The sequence below is a fragment of the Elgaria multicarinata genome, chromosome 14 (assembly GCF_023053635.1).
Source record: "Elgaria multicarinata webbii isolate HBS135686 ecotype San Diego chromosome 14, rElgMul1.1.pri, whole genome shotgun sequence".
In the NCBI taxonomy this organism is placed as follows: Eukaryota; Metazoa; Chordata; class Lepidosauria; order Squamata; family Anguidae; genus Elgaria; species Elgaria multicarinata.
In genome coordinates, this window is record NC_086184.1 from 5540952 (window position 1) to 5564872 (window position 23921).

The following is a 23921-nucleotide window of genomic DNA, read 5'->3' on the forward strand; positions in this document are numbered from 1 at the left end:
GTGCCAGATGGAGGACGAGTTTGGCATTGTTACCATCTGGCAATTTATGAAATAATTTTATGTTGATACCCGACTTCCTCTTCGGAAATTTGGAAATTCTTTGCTGCAGCGATTTCCTTGAAGCAGGGAGTTGTAAGACTTTTTCCTCTTTAGACATGTTTAGGATTGCACCCTTACCAGGGAGTAAGTCCCATTGAACTCAGTAGGGCTTACTTCTGAGTAGACATGCATGTTGTTGTTTATTCGTTCAGTCGTTTCCGACTCTTCGTGACTTCATAGACCAGCCCACGCCAGAGCTTTCTGTCAGCCGTTGCCACCCCTAGCTCCCCCAAGGTCAAGTCTGTCACCTCCAGAATATCCTCCATCCATCTTGCCCTTGGTCGGCCCCTCTTCCTTTTGCCTTCCACTTTCCCTAGCATCAGCCTCTTCTCCAGGGTATCCTGTCTTCCCATTATGTGGCCAAAGTACTTCAGTTTTGCCTTTAATACCATTCCCTCAAGTGAGCAGTCTGGCTTTATTTCCTGGAGTATGGACTGGTTGGATCTTCTCGCAGTCCAAGGCACTCTCAGCATTTTCCTCCAACACCACAGTTCAAAAGCATCTATCTTCCTTTGCTCAGCTTTCCTTATGGTCCAGCTCTCGCAGCCATAGGTGACTACGGGGAATACCATTGCTTTAACTATGCGGACCTTTGTTGTCAGTGTGGTGTCTCTGCTCTTAGCTATTTTATCAAGATTTGTCATTGCTCTCCTCCCAAGAAGTCAACGTCTTCTGATTTCCTGGCTGCAGTCAGCGTCTGCAGTAATCTTTGCGCCCAGAAATACAAAGTCTGTCACTGCCTCCACGTTTTCTCCCTCTATTTGCCAGTTATCAATCAAGCTGGTTGCCATAATCTTGGTTTTTTTGAGGTTTAACTGCAACCCAGCTTTTGCACTTTCTTCTTTCACCTTTGTCATAAGGCTCCTCAGCTCCTCCTCGCTTTCAGCCATCAAAGTGGTGTCATCTGCATATCTGAGATTGTTAATGTTTCTTCCTGCGATTTTAACTCCAGCCTTGGATTCGTCAAGCCCAGCACGTCGCATGATGTGTTCTGCATACAAGTTGAAGGTATATTATTGAAATAATATATATTAATATAATATATTTATAGAAATAATAATAATAATAATAATAATAATAATAATAATTAGATTGCCCTGTAAATGTATGAGGTTGTGTGTGTTTTTGGCATCAGACTCTGGTTGGTAGATCTCGTAGTTCTTTGAGGAAAGACATCCAGATCATCCACCCCAATTAACTTCTCATTTATTACGCTAAAAAAAATAATGCTGTTGTCCCGAAAGCGCCACCGGGAATCGAACTCGTGGCACTGAACCCTTCAAGACTTCCCCGCCTCCTTTCCAGACGACGCTCCCATTGGCTACAGCGACAAAAGTGGGTGGGCCGCTTAGAACGTTGACGCTCCCCGAGAAAGGAGGGGTGATGCTTTCTGATAAGTCGCCGCCGCTAGAGGGCTCACCCCCACCATAGAGAGGGGAGAAGCCTAGCTCAGACCTTAACTAGCTTCCGGCTTAAAAAGGAACTGTTTTTCCTCTCCTCAATGCAAAGCCTGTGTGCGGTTTCCAGCACAGAGACGGCGATGCCTAGAGCGGCCAGTTCACCCGGTGCCCATAGAGAATCATGGCCCAATGGAGGATTTCAATGTCTTACCTGCATTTCAACGCTGGGTGTCGCTCTTCCTTTTCCTAGCTCTACGTTGGAGCGCCGACTTCGCCATAGACTGACCGACGCAACGCGCAGAACCCGCCTCTGCGGGAAAGCCAAGGCCCTATTCGCTGAGCGCCCAGTCGGTCAAGCCCCGTGCGAGGCGGCTCCTCAACAGGAGGCCGCTCGGAGGCCGAGTGAGGCGGCGGCCTTGGCGCTGCTGCGGCGGCTGTGGGGTGGATGAAGCGGCGCTGAGGGACGCCGGCCGTCGGGGGAGCCTCGCTGCCCAGTAAGGAGGAGAAGCCGAACGGGACACGAACGAAGGGGGCGGGGCTCTCATGGATATTAACGAAGGGGTGAGGGTGCTCATGAATATTAATGAAGGGGCGGGGCTCTCATGAATATCAGCAAAGGGGTGAGGGTGCTCATGAATATTAATGAGGGGCGGGGCTCTCATGAATATCAATGAAGGGGCGGTGCTCTCTGGAATATCAAGAAAGGGGCAGGCTCTCTTGAATATCACTGAAGAGGCGGTGCTCTCATGAATATTAATGAAGGGGGTGGGGCTCTCATGAATATCAGCAAAGGGGTGGGGTTCTCCTGAATATTAACAAAGGGGTGGTGCTTTCATGAATATTAATGAAGGGGGTGGGGCTCTCCTGAATATTAATGAAGGGGGTGGGGCTCTCCTGAATATTAACAAAGGGGTGTGGCTCTCATGAATAGTAAAGAAGGGGTGGGGCCCTCCTGAATATTAACAAAGAGGTGTGGCTCTCATGAATATTAATGAAAGGGTGGGGCCCTCCTGAATATCAGCGAAGGGGTCGGGCTCTCCTGAATATCAGTGAAGGGGCGGGGCTCATGAATATTAATGAAGGGGCAGTGCTCTCATGAATATTAACAAAGGGGGTGGGGCTCTCATGAATGTCAACGAAGGGGGCTCTAATGAATATTAATGAATGGGCGGGGCTCTCTTAAATGTTAACAAATGAGCATGGGGCTCCTGAATATTAACAAGGGGGCGGGGCTCTCATGAATATCAACAAGAGCCTCATGAATTATTCATCAATGAGCCTCTTGTACAGACACACATTGTAGAGACAGATGAGGAACTATGCTTTTTCTTTCTTTTTATTAAAACCTGTTTTATATTGTTTACTAACTAGTTAATATTCATGACTGCTCATGCATATTCATACCCATACCATATGAATATTAATAAGATATTATTTGGGGTGGGCTGGTGTAATTCTTTCTTAAATTTGGCAAGATGAAATACAGGATAAAAATTTAGATATACAGAATTTTAAAACAATTTCAACTGTTAAAAAAAAATCAAATTCAGTTAAATACTAGGCCTGTTCAGACATCTGGCATAAATGCCCCCATCATGTGCCATTCAATGCTTGGGAGTAGAGAGCAGTAAGCCTGTGGGCACCAGTTGCTGGGGAACATGGGTGGGAGGGTGCTGCTGTTGCACCATGTCCTGCTTGTTCCCCCCGGCCGATGGCTGGTTGGCCACTGCGTGAGCAGAGTGAACGTAAGAAGAGCCCTTGGTCTGATCCAGCATCAGGGCTCTTCGTATGTTCTTATGACAACTTGGTGCTGAAAAGACGACAGTGCTGGAGCCAGGCAGGTCTCAGTGGGGAGATCATTCCACAATTGCCCCCCCCCCCCCACACTTTGTTCCCACCTTCCAAATCTCCCTTGGAGGCTCTTTTTTTCTTTTCTTTTTTAATTAACTTTTTGTTTGTTCGTTCAGCCCTGATCTGGGCTGGCGCCTATAAACATTAGCATGTGGACTTTAAAACTGAACACGCTGCCAGCTTCCTCAAGGCCAATTTCTGCAGCACAACCTTTCCTCGTCCTTCTTCGCTTCATGTTACATGTGAGGTTGCCAACTTTTCAAGCTATCCTTGTGGCTGTGCCTTCCTGACATCTGATGGGTAGATGTTAGTAATCAATCAAGATAGATATGAAGTGGGGGAAACCAGTTCTTAGGTTCAAAGATCCTGCATGTGTTATTTCTGGCAGTAAAAGGTGAAACCAGCCACTGTGGATGAGTAAATAATAAATGAAAATAAATTGGATTAAATAGTTAAAAGTGTAGAAGCCCTGCTCAGAAGGCATCGGTTGCCCTTTCCCTCACACAAAATGTTTTAAGCCTTCCGTGTCTGTATGATCTGAACAGCCGTTTGGGAGTTGGTTTGATTACACTAAATAGGAGTGGATAAACGTTCGTCATGTACAGTGACAAACTGTGTTTCTGTTGCTCTTGATATACGTCTCTGTGTAGGTTTTATCCCCTTTTTTCTTTCCTCTGACAGGTTTTAGGTAGCTGCGCTTTCTGAATAATTCATACTACTTGGGCTTTGATCGTTAATTTGTATTTCCGTCATAGAAGCTTGTTCAATAAAACACACTCATGTTACACGCCTGGTTTTAAAAAATGTTTTCTGCTGGCTGTATTTCTTTCATCTCCCTGCTCCACCGCAGGAAAAAATGGGATTGCTCAACACACTGGAGAGAGGAAGGACGTGGTTACAAGTGCTTGAAGCGCCTGTGTTACGAACGTTTGCATTTCCTCCTGCGAGTAAGAGACGCGCAATTTCAAAGGGCCCTTTACAAAGGTGGAACTCAAGTAGTCCTTTCGTCGATGCAATGAATGGCTTTTAAGTCAATTGAAGTAGGATTGCATGTGTCATTGGCATTGCCAGCCTGTTCTGCTGGTGTGCATTTTAACAGCACTCCAGGCATGGAAATCAAACGGGCGGAACTTTCCCCGCTGTCTTGATGTGGTGATTTCTTTGTGTCGGGACAGCTGTTGAAGACACAGCAGTAGGGCTGATGGAAAGAAGTTGGCAACCTCTGTGCCACCACCTCTGCTACAGCGGTGCAAATCTCTTTGTGTGTGCTGGAGAGTTAAAGAACAGAGAGGAGATGGACCAGGCTTACCTTTGACATTACAGAATCTAGAAAAATATATCATAATAAAAGAAGATGTCCGTCCGTCAGCACCATAGCACCAAGACCACAAAGTCTAGATAACCTGAAACTTGGTACTAGGAGCCCCTGGGGTATGCACTTCAGGGTTATTGTGTTTTTAAAATGCATTTTTATCCCCCCCTTCCCCATCTCCATACATATGTTAGGAGGTGCATTCATACTAGGGTGACCATATGAAAAGGAGGACAGGGCTCCAGTATCTTTTAACAGTTGTATAGAAAAGGGCATTTCAGCAGGTGTCATTTGTATGCATGCAGCACCTGGTGAGATCCCCTCTTCATCACAACAGTTAAAGCTGCAGGAGCCCTGCACTCTTTTGTATCTGGTCAAGAGAGCAGGGCTCCTGCAGCTTTAACTGTTGTGATGAAGAGGGGATTTCACCAGGTGCTGCATGCATACAAATGACACCTGCTGAAATTTTCTATGCAACTCTTCAAGATACAGAAGCCCTGTCTTCCTTGTCGTATGGTCACCCTATTCACACTACTTCTATGTCGTATCAAATCTGACCCACACTCTTTCCCGTTCACACTTTCCCAGCCCTTGTCCAGGTCCCCACCACCAAATGAGGTGAGGCAAAGTGGGTGCTTAATGAGCGGGGCCCATTCAGTGGTGGCACCCTGGTGGTGGAATGCCATCTGCAGAGAGGGTCGCCTGGCAGCTCCCTTGAGGTCTTTTTGGCACCAAGTGAAGAACTTCTTTATTTTCTCTGGCTTTTTATTCCTTCAGTTTGGTTTTTAAATGTGTGGTGTGTTTAGGTTTTACACTGCTGCTGGTTTTTACTCTGTTTATAAGTGTTAAGCTTTGGCTATTGGGCGGTTTGGACAAGTAGTAAACAGATTGATTCATTAATTAACATCGGAGGAGAATTGTTACTGCTGCCCGCCACCCCACGCTTGCCACGTACTAGTGGCAGTTCCTTCCTGGCCCGAAAGAGCTCAGGAGCTCTGATACCTCCTGTTTCCTTGAGTCTTCCAAGTAATTTGATGCCTTCCGCTGGATTCCAGCGTGACCGACCAGCATGATCGATCCTGCGTGTGCTAAATCAATCGTTGAACCGCATTGATTTTTCCATTTCTATCAGCTTCTGCTCCTGGCGGGAAGCGTGGCACCAGAGGGCACCCTAAAAAAACTGTGTGTCCATTTGCTTCTCTCACCCGTTCAGTGTGTGCCTCGCAGAGTGAGGGTGCCTCGTTGGAAACACCGGTCCTTCATGCTGGTCTCCTTCTTCTTTCCTTTCATCTTCCTCGTAGGGTTCCACCATCTGCTGGAGAAGATGGGCAATGGGGAGAGCAGAGGCTCCTACCAGAAGCACCTCTCGAGGTTTCTTCCGGACGAACAAGCGGACATCGACCGTGTCTTTGGAGCCTTGTCCGCGTCGGAGGAGGCTTTCACGGCGAAAGCAGGGAAGACGCCCAAGAAGGGGGTGACTCTGGTGATGCTTAAGGCAAGCGAAACCATTTTGTTTGACGACAGGGATGAGGATAATTATTATTAATAATAGACCATTTCTGATGTGTTTCCTGAGTGTTTGAAGCGCTTCCCAGACTTGATCTCGCAATAATAGTAGTAATAATAATAATAATAATAATAATAATAATAATAATATCTTTCTTACCTGCCTCCACTTGGATCGAGGCGGGTAACAACAGTGAATATAAAACACATTAAAAACTGATTTAAAACATAGCATACGTGATTAAAACATCCTTAAAACACCCTAAAAACGTTCTAAAATTCCACTGGATAGGCCTGCCGGAACAGATCAGTCTTTATTGCTTTTTTAAATGCTAAAAGACGGTCAAGTTGACGAATCTCCTCCGGCAGGGCATTCCACAGTCTGGGAGCAGCAGAAGAGAAGGTCCTCTGGGCTGTATGTTTTTACAACAGCCAATATTTTAAGGTAGGCCAGTATTATTATTTTATTTTATTACACTTCTATCCTGCCTTTTTTCCTCCAAGGAACCCAAGGTGGTGTACATAACCCTCCTCTCCATTTTATTTATTTATTTATTACATTTATATACCACCTCACAGCTGAAGCTCTCTGGGCAGTTCACAAAAGCTAAAAACAGTAACCATTAAAAGTATACAAACTTTAAAAACCATCAGAGACATAAAAACAGCGGTATAAAAACAGAAGCATCCATTTTATCCTCGCAACAACAACAACCCTGTGAGGTAGGCTGGGCTGAGAGTCTGTGACTGGCCCAAAGTCACCCAGTGGGTTTCCATGGCCGAGTGGGGACTAGAACCCGGGTCTCCCGATTCTCAGTCCAACACCTTAGCCACTACGCCACACTGGCTATGACTCCCATATCGCAGATGGGTTGGGAGGATTGAAGCTTAGACTATGGCGACTTGCCTCCGGTCACCTACTAAGGGTCAAACTACATGTTACTTTAAAGTTAGAGCTAGCAGCTACATCTTTTCCCCTCCTCTTCCTTATTCAGGAGTAAATCGGCTTCCAATCTGGATCAGGACTCTAGCATGGGAGATGGAAGGGGTGTAGGGATTGGGACCAGTACCAATGCAGAAGCGGCCCAAGGAGACATGGGAACTAATTCACCGATTCTGAGTCAGATGGGGAGGTGGAGGTGGAAGGTGTTGTTGAGGAATCAAGGCTGCAGGAGCAGGGATGGCAGGCAGGTGAGAATAACAGTAACACAAAGGATGAAGCCCAGCTGCAGTCTAATAGTTTGGATAACAGGCAGGTTGAGCCCTCTGAACCGTGGGAACACAGGCTCCTGGTCCCAAAAATTAGATGAAATGGGAGGAGCAACGTAGGGTCATGAGGCACTCCGAAAGACTTGCAGCAAGGCAGGCAACCCTGTGAAAGATGGGGGGGACGGACGACTTGGTAGCCCACTTAGTTTGAGAAGAAGGGTCTGTAGTAGCCAGCAGCAGTTTAGTAGCCACTTTGATTTTTGGTGCTTGAGAGCGACCTGAAGCCTACTGTGAAAGCTTGTAGCTGATTGATGCATGAAGATGCTGTCTGTAGCCTGAGGCAATGCCTCTTTGTCTGTAGTTTGCATAATAAAGGTGATTGACTGGAAACACTTGTCAGCTTGAGCACAAAGAAAGCCAGGAGCCAGGCACTTGACGGGGGTGTGGTGTGGTGTGGTTAACCATTTGCTCCCCTCACTGTGGTCCCGGTCTGGATTGACGGCCCCATTCCTGCAATTTACAGATCCCATGCTAGGATCCTGATCCGGATTGGATCGCCATGCTTACTTTTGAGTAGGAATAAAGAACTTTGGCTCCTCCTTTCACGGGTGGGTGTCTTTCATGTCGCCGACCGTTCATCCTGGGTGACTGAACTTGCCTGTTGCGTTTCCACCCTCTTTGCTAGGCCTACGTCAAGGAAGCTCTGCCTGAATCGATGGTCGCGAGACTGTATGATGGAATGAAAAGCATCCAGCTGGTGGAGAAATCGCCGGGTCCCAGTACCCAGGTGGTAAAGGAGCAGTTCGTGGTTTTTATGTCGGCCCTCTTCAAAGGCAACGCCGAGGAAAAATGTGGCATTATCATGAAAATGATCTCGAATGCTGAGGGGCCTGTGAAAGGAAGTCAGATCCTAGAGGTAATTAAAGAAAGATGTTGTGTTTGTACATAAGAAAGATCATAGAATCATAGAATAGCAGAGTTGGAAGGGGCCTACAAGGCCATCGAGTCCAACCCCCCGCTCAATGCAGGAATCCACCCTAAAGCATCTCTGGCAGATGCTTGTCCAGCTGCCTCTTGAATGCCTCTAGTGTGGGAGAGCCCACCACCTCCCTAGGTAACAGTTTAGAGTAGGCACGTTGGTGCCCTGCAGAGGCTTTGGATGACAACTCTGATCATCCCTGACAATTAGTCCGTGCTGGCAGGGGTCCTGTGGAGGTCACCAATGTGCCCACCCGCTAAAAAAGAGCAAAGGCGGGGTGCGGTGGTGGACAAGGAGCCTTAGTCATTCCATTGGTCGAAGAGTGCAAGGAAGGTGAGTTGTTGCAGATCAGCTAATGTTTGAAGTGCTGTGGCCATGGTGGGCTTTCAGTCAGCAAAGGACCAAGAGCCAGGTATCAATAGCTAGAAGCCAGGAATCACAAGCCAGGGTTTAGCAGATACTGTCACGGTTGCACAGGCAAACAGTTTATAGTTCCTTGCAGGTCTGGGGGAATGCCAATGGTTGGCCTGGATTGGCTGGGCAGAGTCTTTCTGGCACTTAGCAACACTGCCCAGGCAACGCTCCGTCCCAGCCTACCCCTTGCTCCAGGTCAAGACTGCAGAAAATCCGGCCCTTCTTGGTTCCGGTCCAGCTCTTTAAAGTCTCTCAAATTGCTGTATCCCCTTCCCACAACCACTGAGCGGTTTCCTGACTTTTTAACTTTCTCCCATTCTGAAAGGTTGAAACATCTCCCCTAAGGCGCAGATATTAGCGATAAGAGCTCAAAGATCAAATATGTTGGCCTTTTGGCCACACCCCCTTGCCTTTGGCTCCGCCCACCACCACGGGAATGCGGCCTCCAAATGTCTCCAAATGTTGTGGGGTACAGCTCACTTCATCCTTGACAATTGGCCAAAAATAGTGCCTGAGAATGATAGGCATTGTAGTCCAAAACATCTGGAGGAAACCAGCTTTGGAAAGGCTGCTTCACCCATAGCCTGGGCAGCTGATTCCAGAAGGCATCCTCATCCAAATTTCTAGGTTCCTGGCAGTTCCTGATATGGTGGAGAAGGAAGTTCCCCAAGACTAGTTCTTCTGTTTCCCCCACACGTTGCCAGTCCTGGTGAAGTGAAGCTCACAGGCGAATCAAACCTATATTGTAGTTATTAGAGATCTCTGCCGGGATTTATAGACACGTCCTCTGAAGAACATGTCTATAAGAGCCTTGTGTGGCACAGACCAGTAAAGCAGCAGTTTCTGCAGCCGAAACTCTCCCCACGGCCTGAGTTCGATCCCAGCGGAAGCTGGCTTCAGGCAGCCGGCTCGGGTCGACTCAGCCTTCCATCCTCCCGAGGTCCATAAAATGAGTACCCAGTTAGCTGGGGGAAAGGGAATAACGGCCAGGGAAGGCAACGGCAAACCACCCCGCTATAAGGCCTGCCAAGAAAACGTCAGCGAAAGCTGGCGTCCCTCCAAGAGTCAGTAATGACTCAGTGCTTGCACGAGAGGTCCCTTAACTTCCTTTTCCTCTGAAGAAAGCCCTGTTTGATGAAGCACGTTGGGCTGAGAACAGAATAAATAATGGGCCTGTTCAGACAACGCATTAAGCCACGGTTAGGCTGCTAGCCCTTTTGCAGCAAATGGCTAGTGAGCGTCTCTAAACTGTGGTTATGTAGCCACCATGGGGATGGTTCACATGACACACTAAGTCACACAATACGCTAAGTCAATAGCTCAGAATGCTTAACCGCCCTGGCTGAGTGTGTCGTCTGAACGAGGTCCGTGTGTTTTCTGCATGTTGAGAACGGGCCTCTCCCTTTTAGGCGCTCGTTGCTTTTGTCATCCATGTAGACGTGCTTATTCCTGTGTTTGTGAAGAAGTCCGTTTCTCTGTCTGGTATTTAAGCATCCCACATGGCGGGGGGAGAAACAGCCCAACCAAAACAATATTTCTTGAAGTTTGCAGAGGATCTGGTTGGCTCCGTAGTTCACGTGCTGAACTACAGGAATGAGCTGAAGGGGTGGAATCCGGAAAATATGCATAATTCAACCACGGGAGTGAAAGCGTTGGCCTCTCAGCTGGTATCTGAGCTGAAATCAGCGGGTGAGTTGTGGGCAGTCTGTGTTCATTTTGCTCTAGGTTCAATGCTTTTGCCCTAAGCTGTGGCGGGCTAAAATTAAAAGAAGGCAAATGCCGTAGCAGAAAAAAGTTCAAACAAGAGAAATCATGTTTATCGTATAGCCCTCCTCTTCTCCGTATTATCCTCACAACAACCCTGTGAGGTAGGTGAGGCTGAGAGTCAGTGACTGGCCCAGTGGGGACTAGAACCCGGAACTCCCAAGTCCCAGTCCAGTACTCTAACCACTGCACCACATATGATTTGACTGTCTAACTGCAACAAGGATTTGAGTGGCCGCACTCTGCACCAGCTGAAGTTTCCGAATCACCTCCAAAGGTAGCCCCATAGAGAATGCATTGCAGCAGCCCATCCTGGATGCAACTAGCCCACGTGTCACTGAAGCTGGTCCTACTTTCCCTAGACGAGGTTGCGCACGTGATGTTCCAAGTTCCGAAGAAAGATAACTGCCAGGAGCCTCTGGCCTAGCAGAGGGGCCAAGACCCACTAAGCTCGTCACCAGACTTCTCCTCTACACCTGTTGTATGACGGGCTTTTTTGCTAGTGTCATAGATGTTCCCTGTTTCAGACGGGAGCCGAATCGAGGGCGCTCCGGCGCTGGATGCCGTCTGTGATGAAAGCAGCGTCGAGGACTGGGTCTTCCGGATCCCACAGATCTCCGCTTTCCTCAACGTGATCGTCCGGCAGGGACTGCTCATCCTGCATTCTCTCCCGAATCAGGCTGGAGACTCCCTCCCCTTGCTCCCGGAATGCAGCGGCGTCAAGGGGCACCGATTCGTCAGCCTCCTCAACCTCCCGTCGGTGGCGTACATCAACTCCCACCTGCCTTCCGAGCTGCAGCACAAGTGGAGGCTGCTGTTCGCCTCCCGCGTTCACGGGGAGAGCTTCACCCAGCTGTGTGGGCACATCGTGAACAAGGGCCCCTGCGTGCTGGTTTTGAAGGACGTGGACGGCTTCGTCTTTGGCGGGTTTTCCTCGTGTTCCTGGGAGGTTAAGCCACAGTTTCAAGGTAAGCAACCCTGTTTCCCTGGCCTCTCTTCATAGAACCATAGAATAGTAGAGTTGGAAGGGTCCTATAAAATTGCAGGCATTAAGGAATTGGGTGCAAATTGTGCTATTCCCAATAGTGAATTTGAGATCATAGAATCATAGAATAGTAGAATTGGAAGGGGCCTACAAGGCCATCGAGTCCAACCCCCTGCTCAAAGCAAGAATCCACCCTAAAGCATCGCTGACAGATGGTTGTCCAGCTGCCTCTTGAAGGCCTCTAGGGTGGGAGAGCCTACAACCTCCCTAGGTAACTGATTCCATTGTCGTACTGCTCTAACAGTCAGGAAGTTTTTCCTGATGTCCAGCCCGAATCTGGCTTCCTGTAACTTGAGCCCATTATTCTGTGTCCTGCCCTCTGGGAGGATCGAGAAGAGATCCTGGCCCTCCTCTGCGTGACAACCTTTCTTCACTTACTTTCCACTGGGCCGCTGGGGACCTTTGATTTTGGGATATGATTCCCAACTCCATGGCCCCTTGTCCTGTGGCACAGGGCCCTGTGTACTTCTTGTTCTGCCTTTTTTACATGAAACGTCCCGCTCCTCAACAGCCCGGGTTCTGCGGTAAGGAAAGCAGAATTCTGCAATGTGTATAAATTAGATAAACGGAGCAGTTCTGTGCAATTCATTCTGCATTTCCCCCCCTAATTGGCTCTCGTTTTCAGCTGTTGCAAGAGTGAGGAACAAATTCTGTGTAAAAGCTCTTGGCACCATATTCTGGGGAGGGGTGCGTGTGAAGCCAAAACGGACAGAGCCAAAATATCAAAAATACCAGCATACTTTACCTGAAACTCCTTAGCGCCAGTAACTAAGCTTTAGGAGAGCCATTTCAACTTGTTAATGGTGTGTGGCCATCTGGTTATCCCAGGAGAACTGGATTTGGCCTGCCGTTCTGCACCCCTAAGCTATCTGAAATCTCACTCTGCCACATCTCCATCTTCTGAGATTTCAGTGGGTTTTGCCTATACACTTTGAAGCTGATTTTTACTGGCATATGGGCTAGAAACTTACTCTCTGTTTTTTTTTAAGACTGAGCCGCTCGCGAAGCTGGACTTTGCACCCAAAATCACATTTTATCGTGCTTTTTGCACGCTCAGTGAATGTGCACAGCCTTGACTGGCTGTCCCAAGTCTCCTTTCCCAGTTCAAATCCTTTTTGAATCCATTGAGTCCCAAGCAAACACGTATAGGCTTGTCTTGATTTTTGAGAAGCGTGTGCGGTCAGGGTGACTGCTATCGTTGCCCACTAGATGGCGAGAATTTCTTTGTTTTCGATTCTGTTGAGACTAGGAGGATGAAGTAAACTCTGCGGAATACTGGAACCTCGGGCCTGATCCAAGTACGTAGGTAGGATTTGGAACCTAATGGACAGTGCGAATGAGAGCGTTTCATGCTCTTTTTCTTGCACTCCCAGAAGGGAAATTAGGATTCAAGTCATTACACATGAGTTTCTGAAAAGCTGCTGCTTAAGCAATCAGGGTGCCTTTTTAAGCAATCAGGGTTTTCAAAACAGTATCAACCAATTAAATCAAATAAGGGAGATTTCTGTGGCTGCTAGACAGCTTCTAATAGAATCATAGAATAGCAGAGTTGGAAGGGGCCTACAAGGCCATCGAGTCCAACCCCCTGCTCAATGCAGGAATCCACCCTAAAGCATCCCTGACAGATAGGAAGGCCAAATAGGATAGTTCCAATTCAAAGCTCTGAGGTTGAAGACAGCGTGAGAAGAAGGGCTGGCTGCCCTCCGAGGTTGAGAACCGAAGCTTAGAGAGGGGAAAAAAGGGTGTTTTGGTGGATGGGGAGGCCAGGCTTCAAGCTGTCCTGAGCCTCTGCCAGTCACCTTCCCTCTTCCTCCGAAACGCCTTCGCTAGATGGGCAAAAAAGCCTGTCTAGCAAAAAATGCAGGCTAGGAGGAAGGGGAGGTGGAGATTGCCGTCTGCTCCTCCTACCCTGCTTTTGATGATCACATGCCTCCAACTTCGGGGATTGCCATCATTGAGGGCTCAATCGATAGGATTGTGCCTCAAACATTGCAGCACTGCTTTCTAAGCTTGGGAGGGCAGCCTCTGATCGTGAAGCTGTTCCCCGGGCAAAGCACCAGCTCCCTGATGTCATCAGCTTGCAAAGGGCTGGGAGGGGTGTGGTGGTGGTTCAGCTCCCCCACCTCACCCAAAGTGTTCCCACCGCTGTTCTAAGCCCGCTTAGCTAAAATTTAAACAGTGAGCTTCCTGACTTTAAAACCACACCTTCTCTCTCTATAACTACGTGGATTTGTTGTTCATGGGGCAGGGAGAGAAATGGTAGAATGATAGGTTGGAAGGAATCAGAAATTAGTCGTTACTGGGGGTGATGGGACGTTCTCTGTAATAATCATAATCAACCATAATAATTTTATTTCTTACACGCCTCTCCATTTTGATTGAGGCGGGGAATAACAAACGATAAAGTACATAATATACATTATTAAAAACATCCTAAAAAACATCGTAGAAACATTTTAAAAACATCTTAAGAACCTCTTAAAATTCCACTGGGTAGGCCTGCCGGAAGAGATCAGTCTTAATAGCTTTCTTAAATGCTGATAGACTGTTAAGTTGACGAGTCTCCTCCAGCAGGCCATTCCGCAGTCTGGGAGCAGCAGAAGAGAAGGTGGTCTGGGTAACAGTTGTTAATCTAGTTTTTGCTAGCTGAAGTAGATTCTTCCCAGAGGACCCTGAGTGTGCAGGATGGATTGTACGGGAGAAGGCAATCCCGCAGGTAACCTGGACCCAAACCATGTAGGGCTTTAAAGGTGATAACCAACACTTTATACTTTGCCCAGAAACTAATTGGCAGCCAGTGAAGAGATTTTACAACTGGTGTAATGTGGTCACCCCGGGTGTACCGGTGCCATATTTTGAACTAGTTGAAGTTTCCGGACTAGGCACAAAGGTAGCCCCATGTAGAGCGCATTGCAGAAGTCGAGCCTCGAAGTTACCGGCGCGTGCACGACCGTCTTTAGGTCTTCTAACTTTAGGAAGGGGCGCAGCTGGCGTATCCGCCTCCCCATAGCACAGGATTAATCCACCAGCAGGTCAAACCTTCTGCCTCCAAGGAAGGCAGAAGCGAAACCTCTTTGCACATATGACATGGTGCCGTAGCTCATCCCTATTTGCCGTTCTCTTCTCAAGTACCTGCGTTTCAATCAGGCTCTGTCGGAGTTGATTCCCTCGGCTTGTCCTCTGCCGTTTCTCCGCTCTTTGATTCACGACTCTTCGTTCCTCTTGTTTGCAGGCAACAGCGGCTGCTTCTTGTTTTCCGTTTCTCCCTCGCTTGCAGTCTTCAACTACACCGGCTACAACGACCACTACATGTACTTGAATCACGGGCAGCAGACAATGCCAAATGGACTTGTAAGTACAAAGCGGTGGCCAGCCGGAGGCCGTAGCTCGGTGTTAAAGCACCTGCTTTGCGTGCAGAAGGTCCCAGGTTCAAACTCTGTTGTCTTCAGTTAGGGATGGAACTCTGGAGGGAGAGCCGCTGCTGCCAGTCAGTGCCGACGATACTGGGCTAGATGGACCAAGGGTCTGACGCCGTATAAAGCAGCTTTCTGTATACAGCATCCCCAGTACGTCACTTTCGGCGTCCTTGTGCGGTTCAGCTTTTTATTTATTTATATATTTAAGCATTTTTATGCTGCCATTCAGCCAAAAAAGGCTCTCACGGCGGCTTTCAAAAGTATTTCTTGACAGTCCCTGCCCACAGGCGTACAATCTAAAAGACATGACACAAAAGGAAAGGGGATTGGGAGGGAGGAGGAGGAGGGGGAAAAGGAAAGCAAATTCAGGCACTACAATCTTAGTTGCAAAGTTCAGCAGTTAAAGTTGGCAGTTGGCAGCAGGAGGGAGGGGGCTCTCAGCTGGAGCTGGAGCCAGGCATGATGGAGAGGTGCCTGGCTGCTGCTTCCTCCCCCACTGGTGGTCTCTGCAGAGACAGTTGGTAGCAGGAGGGAGGGGGCTCTCAACTGGACCCAGGCATGATGGAGAGGTGCCTGGCTGCTGCTTCCTCCCCCACTGGTGGTCTCTGCAGAGACAGTTGGTAGCAGGAGGGAGGGGGCTCTCAGCTGGACCCAGGCATGATGGAGAGGTGCCTGGCTGCTGCTTCCTCCCCCACTGGTGGCCTCTGCAGAGACTATTGGTAGCAGGAGGGAGGGGGCTCTCAGCTGGAGCTGGACCCAGGCACGATGGAGAGGTGCCTGGCTGCTGCTTCCTCCCTCACTTTTGCTAGATTGCACCATTTGCGACTGGGAGGGAGCGAGCGTGGGGAGATTGCGTGGTTGAACGGTCAACCCAGAGTTTGAGTTGGTGGGGAATGTGCTTCTTGAGGCTGGGCAGATGTCCTTTGCTGAGCAACGGGTTGAGGGCCCTGTGACGCCTGCAGCAGAATCACGTGGCGCTGCCCTTTCTGGACTGTACCACTTCAGGGCTTCAAGTCGGGGGACACCTCTTTGAAAGGTGTACGAATGCACCGACTTGCGGATAGAGAAGTTGCACGAGAGAGGGAGGGGGAGAGAGATGTGCTGGGGTGGGGGATCTCTTCCACCCCAAGCACCGAATTCAGTTTTGGAGAAGCACTCAGGACCCACTTTCCATTGGTGGGCGGAGCCAAAGGGGGTGGTGCAAAAATACAAATCAGCATATTGTAGCTTAAAAGCTCTGACTGCCAGGATCTATCTAAGCCCGAAAAGAGACATTTCAACTTCTTAGAATGGGAAACAAATTGCACAAAATCCAAGAGGCTACCAAAGAACCAAAGGTGAGGGGAAAGGGGGGTGGGACTAGGTGAAGGAGGCGTGGCCATCTGGTGCACCCTGCACAGAGGGGATGCTGGTATTTTTGGCATACTTTGGTGTCCACACTCCCTGCTGCCCCCGCTACCGGAATGTGGCCTGCAAGGGCTTCTCCAAAATAGATTTGTCCCTTGGCCAAAAGAGGGTTGGCGTCCTCATACCAGTTAGACCTTGGTTCGGATCCATCAGGGCTCTTATGGGCTGAGCAAGCCGTTTTCAGTTTGTGCACCAGCCTTCAGCTGGGGACATTTTTCTCCCTCTCCCATAATACTAGAACTCAGTGGGGTCGTATCCCATGAAGCTGATCGATGGCAGATTCAGGACAGATCAAAGGAAGTCCTTCTTCACACAGCACATAGTTAAGCGTATGGGATTCACTACCACGAGATGTAGTGATGGCCACCAATTTGGATGGCTTTAAAAGGGGTTTAGATAAATTCCTGGAGGAGATAGCTACTAGTCCTAATAATAATAATAATAATTATTATTATTATTTATTTATTTATTTATTTATTTATATAGCACCATCAATGTACATGGTGCTGTACAGAGTAAAACAGTAAATAGCAAGACCCGGCCGCATAGGCTTACATTCTAATAAAATCATAATAAAACAATAAGGAGGGGAAGAGAATGCAAACAGGCACAGGGTAGGGTAAACAGGCACTGGGTAGGGTAAAACTAGCAGTATAAAGTCAGAACAAAATCAAGTTTTAAAAGCTTTAGGAAAAAGAAAAGTTTTTAGCTGAGCTTTAAAAGCTGCGGTTGAACTTGTAGTTCTCAAATGTTCTGGAAGAACATTCCAGGCGTAAGGGGCAGCGGAAGAGAATGGACGAAGCCGAGCAAGGGAAGTAGAGGCCCTTGGGCAGGCGAGAAACATGGCATCAGAGGAGCGAAGAGCACGAGCGGGGCAATAGTGTGAGATGAGAGAGGAGAGATAGGAAGGAGCTAGACCGTGAAAAGCTTTGTAGGTCAACAGGAGAAGTTTATATTGGATTCTGAAGTGAATTGGAAGCCAGTGAAGAGATTTCAGAAGTGGAGTTACATGGTCAGAGCGGTCCTAATGGCTATATGCTACCCCTGGTCTCAGAGGCAGTGTGCCTATGTACCACAGTGTCTGGGGAACATGGGCAGGAGGATGTTGTTGCACTCATGTCTTGCTGGTTGGTCCCTGGTTGACAGCTGGTGAACAGAGTGGGCCCTTGGGCTGATCCAGCAGGGCTCTTCTTGTGTTCTTATGAGATGTTTTGGACTCCCCCCCCCTTTGGTTACCTTTTGGTTGGGGTGCCATTATGTGGCCTTCCAAACCCTTCCAACATTCCGCCCCCGGTATGCTGCTCCCCGTCCTTCCTTGCGTTGAGCGGACGTCTCTTTCCTTTCCAAGGGTATGGGTGGACAACACGACTACTTCGGGCTCTGGGTAGACAGTAACTACGGCGGAGGCCACAGCAAAGCCAAGCCCAGGTGCACCACTTACAACAGCCCTCAACTCTCAGCCAAAGAGAACTTCACCTTGGATGCCATGGAGGTGTGGGCCGTGGGAGACCCCCTGGAAAGCAACACTGTAAGTGACCTTGACGGTTGCCGTGCCGGCAAAACCAGGCTCATGGCGGCGATGAGCCTGCCGTGTTGGGTGATGGGTTATTAACCAGTGCGTGAAATCCATGTGTGGGATAAGTTCCTAGGTTGTGCGTTGCCCCTGCCACAAGCCTCAAGCGACGTTACGGTTGAGGGTGGACAGCCTCACGAAGGCGGTTCTCTGCATACCTAGCTTGGGATCAGTGCTAATCTCCTGTTTGGGAATGTGGGGTACGTTGGGCACACGGATTTGAGGTAAAAACAGGGAGTCATGAAATCCGTTGGCCGTTAGTAGCTCGGGAGCATAATATCTTTTTCCCCCCACTTTTTTTTCCAAAATCGGTGCCACCAAGTGAGCTTTCACATCAAAGAGGCTTTAAAAGTTTAGGGAACGTCTATCCTTTCAGGCACCAGATGAAACATGTTCTGTTTGCTGAATTTTTTAAATGGAGGAATTCATATTGTTCTGCTCTTAGTTGCTATTTGTATGTTTTATTTGCTGAGCTGTTTCATTTGTTTGCTTGTATTTTATACTAGTTTTAATTATGTTTGCAATCCGCTCTGATGTCCGTCCCAAATGACGGAAAGGTGAAATGTAAATCTTTTAAATAAGTAATGTCAATATTTTTAAGCCACCTATAGACACAACCCTTTCCAGTATACACACACACACACACAATTTTATTCCCATCTCTTTACTTAATCCAAATGTGACAGTAGCAGCAATTTCCCTTCTGAAAGAAAAAGACCATGTGTGCTACAGGGGAAATGATGAGAAAGAAAGGTCCCTTAAACAGAACAGTTTTTTTTTTCCAGGCCTCCGTTCTGGAGGAGCTGACCCTTCTCTGTTCAAAATCCATTTTCTCTGCCAAGGGGGTAGAATTTCTGTGTCCTCACACCGGCGCTGCAAATCAGTAAAACATTAACCACGTTTTAATATAATTTGGCAGGTCCTTTTTACATTCCCATGTGTTGTGAGCCTCATGTTTTTATGGAACCTGGTAGGCTCTGTGTTTCTTGGGGCTTTGGGTGGTGGGTCGCTCACAGTTTCTTTCCAACAAAACCATTTCGTCCCACCCCTCAGCGGTGCCCCAAGGTTTCCGCTCAAAAGGCTTAGCGATCAGAGAGCACGCTCTGACGTAGGCCTGCTTCTCTAATCGTTTCAAGTGGCCAGGAAATCTGATCTAACCTGTTAGACTGGACCAGTGAAGCAGACCGGTGTGAGTGTATGTGTGTGTGTGTGTGTGTGTGTGTGAGAGAGAGAGAGAGAGAGAGCCACAGAACCCGTTCTGCTATTTGCAGAGTGACGGGGATGCAATGTGACTTCCTTGTAGCAGACTTGACGGGCAAAGGAAAGGCCTTCAAAATCGCTCCGGTACAGGTTGACCGTGACCTGCCCTGTTGTTGACTCTTCGTGTTGACTCTTCCTTTTCTTTTTTCTCCCCCCCCCCTCCAACCTGTCTCCTGGCTTTTGTTTCAGGGGGAAGGGCAGAAGAGCATTTTGGATGCAGACCCAGAGGCCCAGGCATTGCTAGAGATGATTGGGAAGAGCCGGCAGAGTGACGGATTACGGGTGCCGGCTGATGACGAGGGCGACCACTGAGAACCGGGTGCTGGATGGTGACGAGGCCGCTACAGGATTGCAGGACCTGGAGACTTCTGCCTGGAGACAGCAGGCATCACTCTCTGAACTTCACCAGTACCTACACGTCTAAACAAGATAACAGAGTCATGCAAGTGTAGGGTGTTTTCCTGGACTAGCAAGAAGACAAATTGTCTAAGAAGGTGGGATGTATTGCCAGGGTGTGTACAGGATGTATCATCAATGGGTGGGACAGGGTGGATGGCTAAATTCTTAAACACCAAGGGTGAATTTATATACAAGAACGAAAAAAGTAGGTACTTCTCCCCCCTTCTCCTTTATATCTGCTTTAATCTTCACCATGTCCCCCCACATTCTGTCTGCGAATGGCCCAAGTGAGCTTTTCAGATTTCCATTCGGAAACAGTTTCTCAAAAGGATCGCAGCTGGTTTTCACAATAATAATAATAATAAATAATAATAATAATAATAATAATAATAATATAATACATTTATTTCTTACCCGCCTCTCCCTCTGGATCGAGGCAGGGTACAACACCAAATACAAAACATCGTAAAATACATAGAACTGATTAAAAACATACAAAACGAATATTCAAAACGAATACATTATTAAAAGGCATCTTAAATTTCGACTGGGTAGGCCTCTCGGAAGAGATCAGACTTTTTATGGCTTTCTTAAATTCCGGAAGTCTGTTCAGTTGACGAATCTCTCCCGGCGGGCCATTCCAGAGTCTAGGAGCGGCAGAAGGAGAAGGCCCTGTGGGTAACGGTTGTCCACTCGAAAACGTCTTTGGAAACCGTCTTCCATGCAAGCCTAAGCCAAGTTTGCTAGGAATTTTGAATATTGTAGAAATGAAGCCCAGCTTCTGGATTAGCTTGGCAAATCCATATTTATTTATTTTTTTAAAAAAATGGTCTCAGACTACAGTCCTAAATCCCATTGACACAAACGTAAAACATGAGTAGGCCTGGGGCAGATTTCAGTTTGGGGGTACAGTTCCAGCTTGAGTGATAAGACCTATGTTTCAGCCAAACCTAGAGATTCCTGAAGCTTAAAGATCAAAGGTTTCTGCAAGATGTTCCTGACAAACCAGCTCGTGAAGTCATTGAACGCCTACTTTAGCCTGACTAACTTAAGTCCCATTAATTTCAATGGATCTACTCTAAGTAGAGTTTTAGTTGGATTTTACCCTCAACCCAAAACTATTGCAAATAGGGGGCGAGATGTGATTTTCACTTGGGGCTCCGTGTGGCCGTCCACATTTCAAATCTGCACTTGTGCAATGTGAAACGTGCAGCTAATGAGAGGATGCAGACCTTTGAACCACACGAGACTCCGTCCTCTGGAAGTTCTGTGTGTGTATTTTTTAAAGTTGCCTGTCCCCAGCTGATCCCATGTCTACGGCCATTTTCAGTCTTAAGATGGTGAATTTCGGAGCAGTCAGTTAAGGTTAATGTCTTGGATACAAAGCAATCAATGAAAAATATCTGTTCCCTTTGAAAATGTTAAAAACAACAGTCATAAAGCTTCTAGCTTAGTGCTGCTTGAACTTCGCAGATCAGTGGAAGGCAGAGAACCAAAAGGAAAACACTCTAAAGTGAAAAGCAGCATACTGAAGTGTCATTTGGCTTGTTGACATATTCAGTGAAGCTGCTCAGACATAACTTCCGTGGAAGCAGAATAGCAGCCATTTAATTCTGGTCTTCAAAGACTAGAACATCTTTTATCTGCACCAGCCACTTGATGATGCCACATTTCAGCCCTGTGTGAGATGGCGCACAGATGAGAACCTTCAACTGTTCTCATCTGTGCTGGAACCGGCATCAATAAAGCCAGCAGCACTCCTTCCTGTGCCGAGTTATTTGCTGCCCTCTCTCTCTGCCTTTCAGTGATTTGCAGCAAGTGGGACGCTGGGGCGGGTGGGCAGCTTCGGAACGGCGCGCCCGGAAATCGCTCTCCCAGAAGTCTCCCGGAAGTCGCTTTTATTGAAGCGTCCTGTTCAGTGTTCCTCTCCCTATAAACAGGGCTGGTGTCAGACTATTTTGCGCCCTAGGCAGGTGAGCTGCTTTCACCCACCTGCCCCCACCCCAGTGTACCTGGGCGCGGGGCACCATCTCGCCCGCCCAGCCGAAGCGAAGCCAGGACGCTGGGAGGTGGGGGGGATCCGCTTCGGAACGGCATGCCCGGCCGGAAGCCACTCTGGGAGAGTGACTTCCGGGCGCGCCGTTCTGAAGCTGCCTGCCGGCCCCCCCACCCCAGCATCCTGGCTTTGCTTTGGCTGGGTGGGCGAGATGGCACACAGATGAGAACCTTCAACTGTTCTTATTTGTGCTGGACCCGGCATCAATAAAGCCAGCAGCACTCCTTCTTGTGCTGAGTTATTTGCTGCCCTGTCTCTCTGCCCCCTTTCAGCGATTCGCAGCAAGCGGGATGCTAGGGTGGGCGGGCGACTTCAGATTGGCGCCCCCGGAAGTCGCTCTCCCAGAAGTCTCCCAGAAGTTGCTTTTATTGAAGCATCCCGTTCAGTGTTCCTCTCCCTATAAACAGGGCCGGTGCCAGACTATTTTGCACCCTAGGCAGGTGAGCTGCTTTCAACCAACCACCCCCACCGCAGCGTACCTGGGCACGGGGCGCCATCTTCCCTGCCCTGCCGAAGCGAAGCCAGGACGCTGGGGCGGGGGTGGGGGCTTGCTTCGGAATTGTGCGCCCAGTCGGAAGGTGCTCTGGGCGTGCCGTTCTGAAGCCCCCCCCCCACCCCAGCATCTTGTCTTCGCTTTGGATGGGCGCCCGCCCAGACGAAGTGAAGTCATGCCAGCCCCCAACCTAGTGTCCTGGCTTTGGCTGGGTGCCAGAACTCTGGGGTTTGGTGGGGGCTTCGGAACGGTGCGCCCGGAAGTCGCTCTCCCAAAGCGGCTTCTGGCCGGGCGCGCTATTCCGAAGCCGCCTGCCCACCAGCCCTCTAACCCAGTGTCCTGGCTTAGCTTCAGCTGGGCGCCCACGCAGCTGAAGGGAAGCCACGCCTGCCCCCCCATCCCAGCGTCTTGGTTTCACTTTGGCTGGGCGGGCGAGATGGCGCCCCACACCCAGGTATGCTGGGGTGGGTGGGTGAAAGCAGCTCACCTGCCTAGGGCGCAAAATAGTCTGGCACCGGCCCTGTTTATAGGGAGAGGAACACTGTCTTCTGTACTCCAGCTACAACTTGTGGTATGTAATGTATATTAGCAGGACTAAAATGCAGGCCCTATATAAGTAGAGCCAAGCGTTGCTGTTTTCTACCACCTTTGCTGGCTGGGCTCTGACGCGGCGAACTGGCCTGCGCCGTCTTAAACCACAACGGTTCTTCTGGGGGGCTCTCTCTACTTGCCTCAGCGGCTCTGAGAGGGTGGCTTCCAGGTGCACCGTTCTGAAGCCACCCGCCCCAGCGTCCTGGCTTTGCTTCAGCTGGGTGGGGGCCCAGCTGAACTGAAACCACACCCGCCCCCCCCCCAGCATCCTGGCTTCTCATCTGTGCTGGATAATTAATGTAATATTAATAATATCAGAATTTCTCACGTTGAAAGCTGTCTGCTCTCCCACTTTCAAAGCCCTGTTTGTATCCCCTGTTATATAGGAGGAGATTAGCAACCACCATTATTAAAACACAATTGGGAGGGATGGCACAAGTTGTTCCAGCCACCCCTACGAAAATTACTGTGGCACGGTCCACCTTCCGTTGGCATTTTTGGCCCAGGGCGTCCGCTTTGAGCTCACATCCATGGGCCTATTTATTTTCTGAGGTTGAAATCATTGCATAAACTTGATAGGAATCACTTACCCAGCTACCTCCAATAATATTTAGCATTCAAGTTGAAGCAAGACAGAGGAGCTGCAAGCTAATAAAGAGTATTCGTTGAGAGCTGAAGCCAGTGTGAGAAAATGCGTTCTTCCACGATGCTAATCCGTTGGTGATTTATTTATTTTTACCTCTCTGAATGGTTTTATAATAATGCATGTCAGATCGCACATAGCAAATTGACTGCAACAAATAAAATGTTTCAAGTACCTTCCGTAACTCCCATTTCCTGCACTCATTTCTTGAGCTATGTTCCTATTCCCTGTACTCAGCTGTTGATAACCATTGCCCCGTAACCGGCACGCCCCGCCTGCAAAGTAGCTGCATTTCTTCCATTGTTAAACTTCTAATGGAACCTTCGCTAGAAGGAAAGTGTAGCTTAGGATGGTGAATTTTCTCCCTACCAGCTTCGTTGGGTTTTGCAATCGGCCCAGAAGAACTCTGTTGACAGCTAGGGACAGGTGTTTGGGGTTGTGTGTTCGGGGCACCGTTTCCACCTGCTGTATCTTTTCTTCTCCCAAGTGTTGAACCTCTTTTTA

The 23921-nt window shown here is 48.6% G+C and overlaps 1 protein-coding gene across 2 annotated transcripts; it reads left to right on the forward strand.

Moving 5' to 3' along the window:
* Positions 1–1879: 1879 nt before the first annotated feature.
* On the forward strand, positions 1880–22605 carry MEAK7 (MTOR associated protein, eak-7 homolog). Of its 2 annotated transcripts, none has more exons than XM_063141076.1 (8): positions 1880–2060; positions 5964–6157; positions 8063–8293; positions 10315–10459; positions 11062–11502; positions 14812–14930; positions 17751–17930; positions 19425–22605. In XM_063141076.1, the coding sequence occupies exons 2-8, from the start codon at positions 5987–5989 to the stop codon at positions 19545–19547; spliced, it is 1410 nt and encodes a 469-aa protein (XP_062997146.1). In that variant the 5' UTR covers positions 1880–2060; positions 5964–5986; the 3' UTR covers positions 19548–22605. The 2 variants fall into 2 exon arrangements, with proteins under 2 accessions (XP_062997146.1, XP_062997147.1); XM_063141077.1 differs by lacking the exon at positions 1880–2060 and adding an exon at positions 2104–2119.
* Positions 22606–23921: the final 1316 nt, after the last annotated feature.